The sequence below is a fragment of the Musa acuminata genome, chromosome BXJ1-11 (genome assembly GCF_036884655.1).
Source record: "Musa acuminata AAA Group cultivar baxijiao chromosome BXJ1-11, Cavendish_Baxijiao_AAA, whole genome shotgun sequence".
Taxonomy (NCBI): Eukaryota; Viridiplantae; Streptophyta; class Magnoliopsida; order Zingiberales; family Musaceae; genus Musa; species Musa acuminata.
The window spans coordinates 31,867,691-31,881,996 of record NC_088337.1 but is presented as its reverse complement, the minus strand read 5'-3'; the positions used below and the strand labels follow the sequence as shown (position 1 = coordinate 31,881,996).

The window sequence follows — 14,306 nt, the reverse complement described above, 5'->3', positions numbered from 1 at the left end:
TTAAATGTGGGCAAGTGGGCTCTATCTCAACTCTTATGATAGCTATTAAGCTCCTTCAACCTATTTTATTAACTTGAGCCTCAAAAAAGTCGAAGTCGAGACATTCATTTGATGTTGATCGCTTATGCAAGACCCAGATGCATCTAAGGAACATCTCAGAGTGATGCTAAGTGCTTCTAGAAGATCAAGGCGTATCTCGGGACGATCCTGAGCTTCCTCCAATAGATAAGCTGCTCCCTAAGATGCCCATAGATCAATCGTCGAGAGCTTGCAACACCTTGGGTGTCTATCTGCCACCTCGGTTGCCCACTTTGACCAACCCTATCACCTCGGTATGGGTCCCTAGGATGGATTTATGCCTTTGAGACCAAACCATGCTGTGTTGAGTCTCCGATCAACGATACTCAAGATAATAATATTTTGGTACTAAAAGGATAACCCGAATGTCACAATAATGTCCATCAATGACTCCCCTCAATAAATGCTCCGGTGAGGAAGCACCTTCGCTGATGTTCAACGCCTTCAGGTAGGAAGGATAGCCACCTTCCTTCCCTCAGGTGGACGCCTTCGCCTTAGCACAAACATCAAAATGTTACTAACGTCTAGCTAATGATCCTGGTCTCTTCCCTCGGGGGTTGAGTGTAACACCCGACTCCAAATCCCATATATACCCTACGTGCCAGACTAAAGTGGGATGTCATGCTTCCTTTATTTACATTATTACTACTATCGAAGGTATACAATATTAAAATTTAAAACATGCAAATATATATGTCAAAATGTCTGGGCTTCGACCATACATAATAATTTTAATGCCGATACAAAATTATATACTATTTAATCAAACAAAAAAAAATCTCACATATAATATTTTTAAAATTCTTTATACAAAATTTACCTATAGATCATCATCTATATCTATGCTGACATGGACTTACAGGTACTCACTTTTCTATCCAATCACTTGGGTGACGGGCTAATATCTTTACTTATAAAATAGAGTATATAATGATAATTTACTCGGTAAGTATAAGCATTAGTAACTTTAATCGGATGGACATAAATCACGTCAAATATATAGTATTTTAAAATACTAACATAAAATATTTAATCTTACATATAGCAAACACAACATAATCGCATAAAACCTTTAATCTTCCGCGTAGTATTTTCTTTTATTTCTTCCTTCTTCCTTTTTCCTTCTTTCTCCCGTAGCTGTAGTCGCCGACTCCTCTTCCCTTCTTTCTCTGCTTCTCCCTGCTCCTTCCTCTTTTTCTCTCTCTCTCTCTCCCTTTCCCTTCTTCTTCCACAGCCACAGCTCCTCATGCGAAATGCAGAGGAGCGCAGTCGCCTGCTCTTCTCTCTTCCCTTTCCCTTCTTCCTCTCCTTCTCTCCCAGCCGCAGCCCTAGCCACAGCCTCTTTTCCCTTTTCTTCTTCTTCTCTTCTCCTTCTTCTTTCTTCCTCTCCTTCCCTTCTCTTCCACCGACACACTGCACCTCCTTTGTTTCCTCGTGCGGGAACAGAGGTGCATGGGAGGCGGTGGGACAAGAATCGCTCCATTTGTTTACTTTTACAGTTTAATCCCTGTATTTCTTTATTTACAAATAGATCCTCAGAAACAAAAAAATCACCTTCTCTTTAAATGCAGATTTTAATCCTTTAAAATTCATATATCTAATCCGAAAAATACCCAAGGTTCATATATTTTCATGGTATCAATAATATTATGACATTACATACAATTAAATATTTTAAAATATATAATACTCAAGATATTTTTCATCTTAATTATTTATCATCGCATATAAATATTCCTGCTCCACCCTAAATATTAAGATAACTTAACCTCATATTAAGTCTGCTAGTATATTTTGGCTTCCTACGTTATACTTAATGTAAACATTGGTACTTATGCATGCTCAACTAACATTATGTCGAATAGTAAAAATGATATTTTTAGAAAGGATGTACTTTAATCTTAAAAACAGAAAAATATGAGTATATTATTTATCGCATTCATGAATTATAAACAACATAAATCATATTATAAAATGAGGGTACCATGTACATATTATTTATGCTACTATGGTATATTAGTTGTAATTCAATATATGTGAGAATCAGGTGCTGCATTCAGTGAGGGCATCTTTTCGTCCAATCCCATGCCTTCATGGGCCTTATCCATTAAGTGTAGACACTTGTTGTCATGTGGGCGATCGACCCTCTCTTGCCCCAATTGATACAACAAGTAGCTCTGAGACAATGACCAACTATATAACTCTCACTACTCCTCTCGCCTCCAAGAGTATATTCGATGAGCTCCTTGATGGTGCCCTTGGAATACCCTCGACAAGATGAGGTGGCTCTCAAAGGGTAAATACCCTCGACAATGGAGCTCAGTGCCCCATTGTGCCATAGGGTGGCCATGCCCAAATCGGGGACATAGACTATCGACTTAATGGATGATTCACTCAAAGCGTAACTTCGAGCCATGAACTAGTGTCTGAACGATGTATAACAAGAATTTCTATACTTGAAGGGCGAGTCCTACACCTCGAACATCTCCTTATTTGCTTAAAGCATCCAGAAGGAGCCTTGCCTGACTAACTTAGGCCTCCTAGTATTGGAGGCCCTCGATGGTAGCTCTGACCCAATGAAATATATTATAGCTTTCAGGGCTTAGATGTTATTATTCGACATATTGGATGCCCTAATGTGTCAAAATTTTTTAATGATCCTAGGGGGTCAACTTGAGAGTAGTACAACCACCTGAAACCCCTCTCGATCACTCATTTCCCTAGCTTGTGAAGGAGTTCAAGTATCACTTTCTTACCAATGTGAGCCTAAAGCCATCCACAACCACGCTTCTCGGGTTGAGATAGAGGGAAGATGAGCCTCTCTCCTGCTTCGTCAACCTATTTACCAGTGAGATCTAAGAGGTCCTAGATGCCCACCCCTCGTTGGTGACCTAGGCTTTTATGATGGGTCTAAGGCTCACTCGCTTCTTTTGGTTATTGGTGAAAAATTTATCCATAACCATATTTGAAATGCTACGAAGGGCCAATCAGTATATGGCCATTGAGGCCATGCTCTCGAGTCAGCATGAGGAGTCCCACAAGGGACTACGCCAAGAACCACCTCGAGGCTTAACCACGAGATCACCATGAAGGAGAAACCCTCGACTTAAGGCACAATGGTAAAGCGTCGAACTACTCCTAAAACTAGCTCGGGCAAACCCTTCCACTCGAGGTTGTCCTTTTGACTCCACAAGCAGAATTCTTCGATGAAGCCACATTTAAGGAGGAACTCTGAGCCTAGTTGAACTTGGTCGTGGAGCTCAAGGTTGAGGTGCACCTCCGATCCTTGAGATATAAGAAGGTGATAGCCAAGTTGTACAATCAGTGTCTTCGACCATGATAGGTCGGAGTAGGAAACTTGGCCCTTTGAAAAGTTGAAGTCAGCAACCCGATTGACTCCAAAAGAAAGGTGACACCAAGTTGAGATCACCCTACCAAGTGACCTATAGGGGACTCATCATCTCGAGACAAGCGACACTTACAATTAAGGGCTCATAAAAAACAATAGGCCCTACATCCGGTGGACTCAGATTGAAGCCCTTCAAAAATAAAAAAAACAAAAAGGAGGCCGTCGACATAATCACTCAATCATAAGAGAAGGACGAGTCAGGGTTGTCATCAAAGGGGACCTACACCTTTGTAGGAATGTAAACATCTTTGGGCCACTAAATAAAGGGGTCCTCCTTAACGCTTATTCTTGGGTTCTTGACCTTTAAAATGCCTCAAAGCAAAAAGGTGCCTGTATTGATATGAAGCCCTTTTCAATTTTAGTAGACCCTGTTAGAAACATCGCCCCTCTCTCCAAATCAAGATTTCACCATCGCTCCTCCTCTATGAGCTCTTTAGCTTCCTGGGCCTCGATCTTGGTGGCCATCAACTTATCAAAGTGCATCTACAGATAGTCCTCCAAATGGTGGCCCCTCTCCTTAGTGTCCTCCAACCTTTGTCACAGGACCTCCAAACGCTGCTAGGCATCTTCCAATTGTCATCGAGCCTGTCCCAGCAAACCAATTGTCTTAGCGATCGGAGCATCCTCAGTCGACGAGAGAAGCCTCTTCTCCAGCTCGACAACCCTCTCTTGGAGACCCTCATTCACCCGAGACAATTCGTCCACCAATACCTTAACGTCATGCGCTCGGTCAGCAAGGCCCCTCATGTAATAGTGATGTTGTTCGAAATGGATGGGTCAATATCGAGGAGCAATGGAAAAGGGACTCATGTGCAAGAACCTACCGGAACCTCATTACGATTGCATTGGTTTACCAAAGATTCTGTGGGGGTGTATTACACCAATTGGTTAAGAGTAAGGCTGAGCGACCTCCAACAATACTCACTTGCGACCGAGGCACTCTCTCACACTCTCATATCCTGAGTCAGCCCCTCATAGTAGACCCTAAGAGGAGTCTCGGGGTGGTGGCAAGTCGGTTAGCCATCTTAAAGGCCATTAACGGCTCCGGTTGACAAGAACACAGTCTATAAAGATACGTGGGCATAGAAGACACCGAACGTTATGATAGGCCAAGAGTCATGACAAAGTATATCATCACGGGCATCATATCATGATATCATCATTCAAAGGACGTGCTCATCAGCTACCACCATCGATGATCTCCTAGCAGGGTAAGGGACACCCTTACCCATCGCTTGTCTCACGCCATTGATCTCTTAGGTATAAAACTCAGGCTCCCAAGCCAAATGGGGGCAAGCGATATCTATCTCAACTCTTCTAAGTTCTACTAAAACCCCTCCATATACTCTACTGACTTGAGCGTTGGAGAGGTCCGATCAAGACATCCCTCCGATGCCAACCACTTGTACATGACATAGGCATGTCTAAGGAGCACATTAGAGCAATGCTAAGCACATCCAAAAGATCAAGACGCATCTCGGGATGACTCGAGCTTTCTCCAATAAATAAGCTACTCCCCGAGATGATCGCGGATCAGTCATCAAGAGCCTATAACACCTCGAGAGCCTATCGATCATCTCAACTATTCGCTCGGGCTACCCTATTATCATGATACAAGTCCCCAAAATAAATATTTACTTGAGGATTGAACACTTGGGTCAACGGCACTAAGACAGAAACAAAAAGGAACGAAACGAAACCTCGTAATCGTGGGCGGTTGCCATCCCGTTCGCCTCTCGCGTCCAAATCAAACCGTCAGTCTCAGCAAGTCTTCCACAAGAAGAATATTATTATTAACCCCCGTTTTGTCTCGAAGCTTCCAAACCTAACAGCAACAAAAAATAATCACATCAAAGTGGAGGGAACGGGCGCCACCCAGCCCGCGTCTCGGTTGGGATCGCCACGTGGGGTGTTGGTGGCCACTCCTCCCGAATCAGCCTCGGCGTGGCGAGAGGAGCGAGCGGCTTTCCCACGGATGGGCCCTTCAGCTTCCAGAAGCTTCCTGGGAACTCCTGGCCAAGAACGCCCCGGGTCATCCAGCGGCCTTCGTTGACCCACGTGTCTCGGAGTGCCTTTTGTCCGTCCTACGTGGACAGGCCCGTGAAGCACGAATTGATGCGGGTGAATTAGGGCTGTCCTCTGCTCTCTCTCGTGTTTGGTCTATCTTGGCAGTGGATGTTGAGTCCTGCTTCTTTGAGCAAATATCAGCGTAGCTTGAAGTCGACCTCAGGAGATCGAGGGGGAAAAGAAAGCCGAGAAAGGGTTGAGGAGATTGATTGATAGAGCGATAGATAGATTGGGGGAGGGAAATGAATGGTGGGGAGGAGGGGGGAGGAGGAGGAGGGGAGGAAATGGAAGAGGACGGGAAGGAGGAGATGATGGTGGTGGAGGAGGCGACGGGGAGGGATAAGACGGTGTTGATGTGGGGTTACCTTCCCGGAGTGTCGCCGCAGAGATCGCCTTTACTTCATCCGGTGGCCGTCCGAGTGCCGGATTCGCCAGCAGGAGACCGGTGGAAGGATGTCAGTGGCGGTGGATGCGGATTCGCCATGGCCATGTCCGGTATCGGCCGCTACTTCTACTATTTAATCCCTTCTGCTTGCGCTTTCTGCCTCTTTCGATTCGTTTTTGGTCTTCTCCTATCAGAGAGCCAACGTCCTTGATCTTTAGATGCTTGTTCGTGTTGGTTGGGCTTTGAGCTTTTTTGCTTTCTAAATTTGTTTTGCAACCCTCATTTTCAAGAGGTAGATTTTCTTCCTTCTTTGTGTTTTAGATGTTGCGGCGAACTTGGGCTTGCTCATCTTGATAGCCTCCATTTTTGGACTGCATTCTTCCCTTGGTTACTGAACTGATTTTTTAGTATTAGATTTCCCATCCATTTTTATTGTTTTTCATTATTTTAGATAATACTTCTGAGTAAATTTTTTTTCTTCCGTTTAATCATTTTTTATGTCTTGAGTTTGTCTTTGATGATAACGATGATCTCTTTATTTTGTGCTTTGTTTATATCCTCACAAGCAGAATGTTTTTCGTGTGGCTCAGAGTGGTTTCAATTTCTGGTGGCTTGAAGTACAACCTTTTAACATCTTAAATATGTACGCACGATTAAGTTGCTGATGAAGAACGCCGATCTGAATTTTCACAGAATAATGACAGTCAGGAATTATTTTCCATTTTGATGAAGTTATCAATCCTTTTGAAATCTGATGCTGGTTTTCTCGACAGTCCAAAGACCTTGTGGTCATTGGTAGTATTGATGCCCAGATAGCTTCTATTAGATCTGAATGTTGACTGAGTAATAACTTATCCTGCTGCCTTCTTTCTTGTATTAGAGTCAGGCAAGCTATTTACATGGGGTTCTACAGATGACATGGGTCAAAGCTATGTTACTTCGGGGAAGCATGAGGTAATTAGGCCATCTTTTGAATCCCTTCAACTAGCATCGTGTTTAATATTTTATGCTTATTTTTTTCTTTGCATCCCGATGTTTTGGATGGATGAGCCTCACATTTTGCATTAATCAGGAGACTCCTGAGGTATTTGACCTCCCAACTAAGGTACCCATAGTCAAGGCAGCTGCCGGGTGGGCTCACTGTGTAGCAGTCACAGGTTGTATGCCTACTTGCACTTTTTGTTTATATTTGATGGAATATTTTACTTGTCATACAAGAAAAAAAGTTGAACATCTTAATTAGTATATTCATATTCTTTCTTTATCATGGAGAGTAGAAAAAAAAAGAAGTGACTGTCTTGCATTGAATGCTACATATTTTATGTTGCATAATCTGACAAATGAAGCTATCATTGAGCTTTTTGGAAACTCAAAATTTACCTTCCTAGGCCAGCTCAAGGAGAAGTCTACACATGGGGATGGAAAGAGTGCGTGCCTTTTGGGAGGAATGTCAGAGACCAGTCGTCCTCTGAAGGAGCCTCAGAAAAAGAGGAAAAACATAGTGGATTTATGAGTGACCATGGTTGTACCAGTAATTTCTTGTCTATGATGATTCGAATAGAAAAAAAAAAACTTCTTTAGTTTAACATTCTTTTGTGTCTGTTCTCGTGGTTTCTCCATGGCAGTGATGCCTAGGTCACAGGGCTCAAGAACTACTGGAACCATGTCAGGTTTTGATAGTGGAGGTGGTGATGAGAATACAAAGCGAAGAAGGTTATCTTCAGCTAAACTGGGACCTGAAAGCTCTTCGTCTGGTGAAGAAGCTCTTTCAGCACCTCCATGTCTTGTAAATCTTAATGTAGGTGTCCGTATCACATGTGTTGCTGCAGGTGGACGTCATACACTAGCATTGTCATGTAAGTCCATTTCCTTGATCTAAGGTTATGTAGTTTCTGCATAATATAACTTTCCGCATCATTTGGCAGTTTCCTTTTCTTCAATTCTTATTTTCTAGCCTCCTCTAGATTTGTAAATTGTAGGACAAACAAATGCTAAGACATTTCATTTTTCACAAAGTTTCAGATGTAGGTCAGGTGTGGGGTTGGGGCTATGGAGGGGAAGGGCAACTTGGTTTGGGTACTCGTATCCGGAATGTGTCTTCTCCTCATCCTGTACCTTGTATAGAGTCAGCTTCTTTTACTAAAGACCAATCATCACCAGCAACTAAAGGGAAACAAGGTTCAGATGGGCAGGCTTTTAAACTCATAGGAACCTGTATAAAGGCCATTGCTTGTGGGGGTCGTCACAGTGCTGCTGTTACAGGTCAGTATTCATTTGTTACTTCTTTTCTGCCACAATACTTACTATCAGTTGACACACATTTTCAGTGATTTGGAATTAATTCTGTTGACACACTTTTAGAACTCATTTCTTTAGCTAGAAAATATAATAATGCTAACCCTGAATTCTTCCTATGTAGATACATGCATCTATTTGTGTGTCAGGTGAGCACCAGAACATGCGTGTACTGGTGCCATGTCAATCATAAGCTAAGATGAGGGGGAAGACTTCAAGCAGCTTATGACATATGATTTTTTACCATCTTTCAACATACTAGCAACAAGGGGAATAGGCTACTAGATTGCATTGTGTAAATGGCTACTAAATTTTCTAATGAAATAAAGCAGATTAAATAGGTTGGAATACAAATAAAGATGCACATTGAGAATACTAACAAGGTGAACAATTGTGAATTTGAAACTTGAATTGACTTTGATATATTTAATATAGTTAAATGTTTGAGTATCTTGAGGAAGTTTGAATAGAGGAAAGTAGGGGTTTGATTTTGTAAATGGTCAAAGGATGGAAATATAGGATTTAGCATTATTAACAGGAGATCATAACATGAGGATCTTTTAATGTAAATTTTCTTTTATTGACAAGAAGTTTTGTTGCGTATTTCTCCACTTTATTTTGTACATATCCTTTTTCCTTAAAGAAAGATTCCTTTTATATCTACAACTTGCATATACTCTCCCTTCGAAGCTCTAATCCTTGACTAGAATTTAGGCTGCACGCAGTTAGCAGGATGTCACATGATGAGTGGATAATACCTAATAGATGTTCCATCTCTTTCTTGTCACACATGTTGATTGATATATTGTTCACTTGCAGATACAGGAGCCCTACTTACTTTTGGCTGGGGACTTTATGGCCAGGTTAGACTTCAGTTTATTTCATTGCAAATAGATTGATAGTTCAATTGTCGGTTGTCATTTTTCTTCATTGTTACCTATTTTTCCCAGATTTCTCAGGGACTATATCATTGAGAGATTATTATTAACACGAGCATTATATTCTTAAGTAGGCCCAGATGGATCTACACTATTACTTCAACAATATGCTGTAGCCTAAGTTTGATATGTATGTATGTTGTATTGTCACATATATGTTAGTTACTCATTTGCAGTGCTGTTTGTCAGAGAGTCTAGTTCTTGGTAATTGAATGCTGAACATTGAGGTTTGGATTTTTTTTTCCTTCTATCTACCTAGTTTCCATTGTGTAGTCCATGACGGTGGAAATTGATTAACAGGTTAACGGATTCTTGTCTCCACCCCCATTAACCATGTGTAATATGCAGTCTTGACTTGGATGCTTATTGAAATCTTTTTTATAATGGAATTTAGAAGTTCATGTAATATAACAAGATCAAAATTGATAATTTTTTAATGTTCATTTTTACAAGCGTTTCTTCTTACATTTCACATTCAACATTATTTGAACCACAACTATTCGGTTTACAAAAATTATCTTACATATTTTTCTAAATTTTGTTTTTGCTTGCTTAGATTGGGCTGAACTTAAATCTCACCTGTGAGTCTATATCCATGTGACACTGTCATGGGATGATATTGTACTAGGCCTTGAATTATCCTTTAGTCTAAATTGTTCTTGGCTAAACTTTTATGCTATATTTTATGGAATTATCATATACCCAGATATCATCGTTGTTGTCATCATCATCATGTGATTTTCATTAGTTATGTTACTAGCATGAATGGTTTTACTCCACCTAAATTTCATGTCAGTTCACTTGGTGAATTAAGTGCCCCTGATTTTTCTTGATATTTTTTCTGTATGGATTATGAAGTTCAACAATAAGGTATTTATTGTTGTGATTTTTTTGTGCAAGTTCATGTCATCTGACATTACTTATCAATGGTACCTTTTTGTAAACTAAAGAGGGCAATTGTTAAAATTTAGACACTTTCCTATCTTTCTAATAGTAAAAAGATGAAAAAGGAGAGTAAAAGCACAAAATTCACCCACCCACTTACCCGTGCATGCACACACATAGACACATGAACACAAAACAACTCGATTTTCATGAGCAGGTGATTACTTGATGGCCAGGACATTTTCATTAGTCAAAAAAAGAAACTGTCATCTTGAGTTACAAATGCCTATCTATGTTGGCAGTTGGCACCACGGATGACACATATCTATTTTGTCACTTTATTTCTTTTATAATAGAGGTTCTCCACAACTTTGATGCATGATCAATGATTATTATTGGATCCTTTATTTACGTTAGAATTTCAGCGAATCAACAATGTTTAGCAAATCATGATTTGGTAAATGCTTCATTTATCCTATCTCCTCATTCAATAGGTTATTAGCACTTGGGGTACTCATGTGCAACCGTTAACCGTACTTTTCTTGTCAGCTTTGCAATCATGAATTTTACAAATTGTTGCAAGATTCTTAGTAGGCATGTCAATGAACCAGCACACATGGAAATCTTGTTTTGTGTATTCTGCATAGTAACTGAGAATTTTATTCTACCTGATGGATATTAGTAAGCTTACATCTACTTAGGTTAGCTTGCTTTATTTTCTACCTGAGAATTAAGGTGCATAATTCACTTTATTGTGGCTTGAATTCTGTATGCAGGGGGAACTATTTATGAACTGTTTTTCTTGCATAGTATTTGAAATACAAGGCTTTCGTTGGATGTATTATTGCAAATACATTCTCACAGTTTTCCTGACAATATAAGATGCTCTCTAAAGTATGTAAATTGTTGCAAATATATTCTCACATTTTTCCTGACAATAAAAGATGCTCTCTAAAATATATAATGCTCTCTCCAGGTACATAAACCTTGAGCATACTAATTTTTCCCTGACCATTTAAGTTAGTTATAATCCAAGGGTATATACATGATAGAATACCATTAGACTACTGCTGTTTTTATATACCTGGTTTCATATCGAGTTGAAGAATCCATTGTTATCATTCATTCTGGATATGGTAGAATGGATAATGCTACATTTATTTTCTTATTGAGTCAATAAAGATATTCAGAGACATGGAAGGATTTGATGGTTTTGAATATGGTTTCCTTGCAAGTCGGGTGTTTTGCACTTCAATCCGTATATATGTATATGAATTTTAAAATTGTCCTTGTTCATTATTAAGTCTTAATAACTGTCCAGGATTCACATGTAGGGACTTTATAAAAAATGGAGTGGTCTACTTTAACATGTGAAATTGCCTTCTTATCTCTCGATTGTGGATTTACTTTGAAACATCTAAGGAAAGAACTAATTGATCCTTTTGTGTTCTTTTCTTTTTCTCTTTGCCTTCTTATATGCGATTTTTGTTCAGTGTGGACAAGGAAGTACAGACGATGAGCTGAGTCCAACATGTGTCTCATCACTTTTGGGTGTCGAGATACAAGGAGTTGCTGCTGGCCTATGGCATACCATGTGTACGTCTGTTGATGGTGGTGTGTATTCCTTCGGTGGGAATCAGTTTGGGCAGCTAGGAACTGGTTCTGATCAAGCTGAGGTACATAGTTCTCATCACAGTGGTATCACAAACTACTCTTTCATTTTTTGCATAATGAGGTATATAGTTCTCAATATCTGATGTGTGCCTTTGCAACATTTCAAGAGCTTAGTCACAACTACTATGACTTCCAAGTTAAAAACAGAAGAAATATGGTGTATGTCATTCATAATCGCAACAATTACTTTTCACATAGCAAAGTCAACAGACATTTTTCCAGTATATGCTTTAATGAGCCAAAGGTGTAATTAGAATATATTTGGCACATGACAGGCAGTATAATGATAGGCATTAATTTGGAGTATTTTAAAACGTTTATGCATGACTTCAAGATTTGATAATTAGATATTGGTGTGCTTATCATGTTTGTGGTTACAGACCCTTCCCAAGCAACTGGATGCACCGTGTCTGGAAAACAAGAATGCTAAATTGATCTCTTGTGGAGCACGTCATAGCACCATGCTGACAGGTATCATTTTAAGCTTGTCCGATCATGTTAGTTTGTTTTAGTGCTTTAGATTCTGGTCCAACTTGTACCTGCACTTTTCCCTTGGGTGTTTTAGTGGATGTGTATACATTTTAAACTTTTGAAACAGAAACTTATATCAATTGTAATTTAGGATATACTGTTCTACTTCCCACCCCTCAGCCTTCCCCTTTCAATTGAGGTGAGCAAGAAGGAATACTAATACAAAAAAAAAAAAGAAAAGAATTTGAATGAAGCAGCAATTTCCTAGGCTCCTTTTGCAAAAGCACCTACTGTATTAGTTTTACATGCTTGAAGGCAAAGTTATCATTCAACCTGGTTCCAACTGGCATGTGCTGCTTTTGCATTAGCAATATAGTTGCTTTAACCTTAAACATTGGTCTGGTGATAGTGTAGCAGACCTACTTATCAAAGGTTGAGTGTTCGATGCCTCATCCGATATATTTTTTTCTTATAAAAAATAGTTACTTTAATAGAATCTTAAGATCTCTGTTTTTTTTATTTTACCTTTTTGTTTAAATGTAGTATCTGGAAGCTGCTCCAACTCTTCTAAAAATCTAACTCAATTTTGTTAACCAAGTTTACTGCATGTTCCTATAAGACCTTTATGTGAACATGAACTGACAAACTGTATCTGGTATGCCCACTTGTGGTGTTGCAGAAGATGGTCAAGTATTTTGCTGGGGATGGAACAAATATGGCCAGGTACCATTTTCATGCCATTCAAGTCCTGTTTCGACTTTCCAATATTGATTTATAATTTTTTTTCTTTCCATTCACAGCTTGGTTTAGGGGACTCGATTGACAGAAACATTCCTTCTGTGGTTCCTATAGAGAACCTCCAGCCCAAAAACGTGTCATGTGGTTGGTGGCACACTTTGGTTCTTGCGGAATCGCCAACATGAGGATCACTCACTTATAGAAAAGGATCTGTTTAGCAGTTTTGTTAGAATCAGTAGTTATTGATCTATATGCACATGTACATATCAATCAATCAATAGGCATGCAGATGCATGTAACCATTCTTTCATGTTTGCCGCAACCACAATGGTCACTCGTGGATATAAACAGGAAAACCAGTGTACTTTCTTTGATCTGCAATTTGTTCTCCGTCCGACTCCCTGCGGTCAAGTGACCAGGTGAGTATCTACCTGTAGCATAAGGGAAACTGTTGGTTCAACTGTGCCATTTAGTTTTTGTCTCTTCTTCTAAAAAGGGCGTGATCAAGATTACAATTAACAACTATTCTTTCTGATACGACAGCCACCGATGCCGAGTTCATAGGGAAGCTTTATTCTTGATACAAGAAGTATAGCTTTGTTCCTTTTTTGGCTGAACCTGTGAGCATAATTTTCATCATGATGTGGTTGCCATTCTTTTTCCTCTGAATCATATTAGATCTAAGTCAAAAGTAAAAAAAAATGCCAATTGTCTCCAGGATTCCACAGAGGAAAAACCTGGCTACAAGTAATGCTTTTGTGAATTGTTTGTTCCCCTTTTTGGTTTTTATGTCGGGACCTGATATTATGTGAATCGTCACATTGGTTGAAACTGCGAAATACTTGTCCTCTTTTGGCTGCCAAGATTAGTTCAAGTCAAATATTATATTTTACAGCAAGTGGAGAACAAGATCACGTAAATGATCGTCGTTGTCTTCAATACTATCTGCTGCATTCCTCAGGACTCAGGTGTGAGGTGGTGTTAATAGCCCACAGAATCCAAGTTTCCAAGGTTCTCTTCTCCCCTTCCTCTGATTTCCATGGGTCGGATCGACACTTTTTGTCTTGGTTTCACCATAGAATATGACAGCTCTTTTTGTTATACAACTTAGATATGGCAACGGTTCTCTCTGATGTGGAAGAAATCTTACGTGTAAGTAACCCAGTGTAAGCATGTCATATGCTTTCAACATGTCTGGTTTCTTCTCTTCCTCTTCTTCTTCTTCTTATGCCGCATCTGCACCAGCTTCAGCTGCATCGCATCAATCCCTTATTCGGCGATCGGCCGAGTTGCTTAAAGGCTTTCTTGGTGCAATTGTGAGGCCAAGCAAGGCATGTCGACGGAGAGTAAGGTTATAAGCTGCTAC

General features: G+C 39.9%; 1 protein-coding gene across 2 annotated transcripts; it reads left to right on the top strand.

Annotated features, from left to right (window-relative positions):
- The first annotated feature begins 5,641 nt into the window (after positions 1–5,641).
- LOC103972273 (ultraviolet-B receptor UVR8) lies at positions 5,642–13,321 on the top strand. Of its 2 annotated transcripts, none has more exons than XM_009386561.3 (11): positions 5,642–6,049; positions 6,820–6,893; positions 7,012–7,096; positions 7,333–7,461; positions 7,565–7,795; positions 7,962–8,201; positions 9,054–9,097; positions 11,551–11,733; positions 12,112–12,202; positions 12,882–12,925; positions 13,003–13,321. In XM_009386561.3, the coding sequence occupies exons 1-11, from the start codon at positions 5,797–5,799 to the stop codon at positions 13,123–13,125; spliced, it is 1,497 nt and encodes a 498-aa protein (XP_009384836.2). In that variant the 5' UTR covers positions 5,642–5,796; the 3' UTR covers positions 13,126–13,321. The 2 variants fall into 2 exon arrangements, with proteins under 2 accessions (XP_009384836.2, XP_009384834.2); XM_009386559.3 differs by having other exon boundaries at positions 7,956–8,201.
- Positions 13,322–14,306: the final 985 nt, after the last annotated feature.

What these genes read in the sequence shown, in the direction of transcription:
- LOC103972273 (XM_009386559.3), top strand. Translation starts at nt 5,797, where the DNA reads ATGAATGGTGGGGAGGAGGGGGGAGGAGGAGGAGGGGAGGAAATGGAA. An exon ending in GCTGGGGACTTTATGGCCAG is followed by an intron (nt 9,098 to 11,550) that starts GTTAGACTTCAG and finishes ATTTTTGTTCAG; the next exon opens with TGTGGACAAGGAAGTACAGA. An exon ending in GATGGAACAAATATGGCCAG is followed by an intron (nt 12,926 to 13,002) that starts GTACCATTTTCA and finishes TTCCATTCACAG; the next exon opens with CTTGGTTTAGGGGACTCGAT.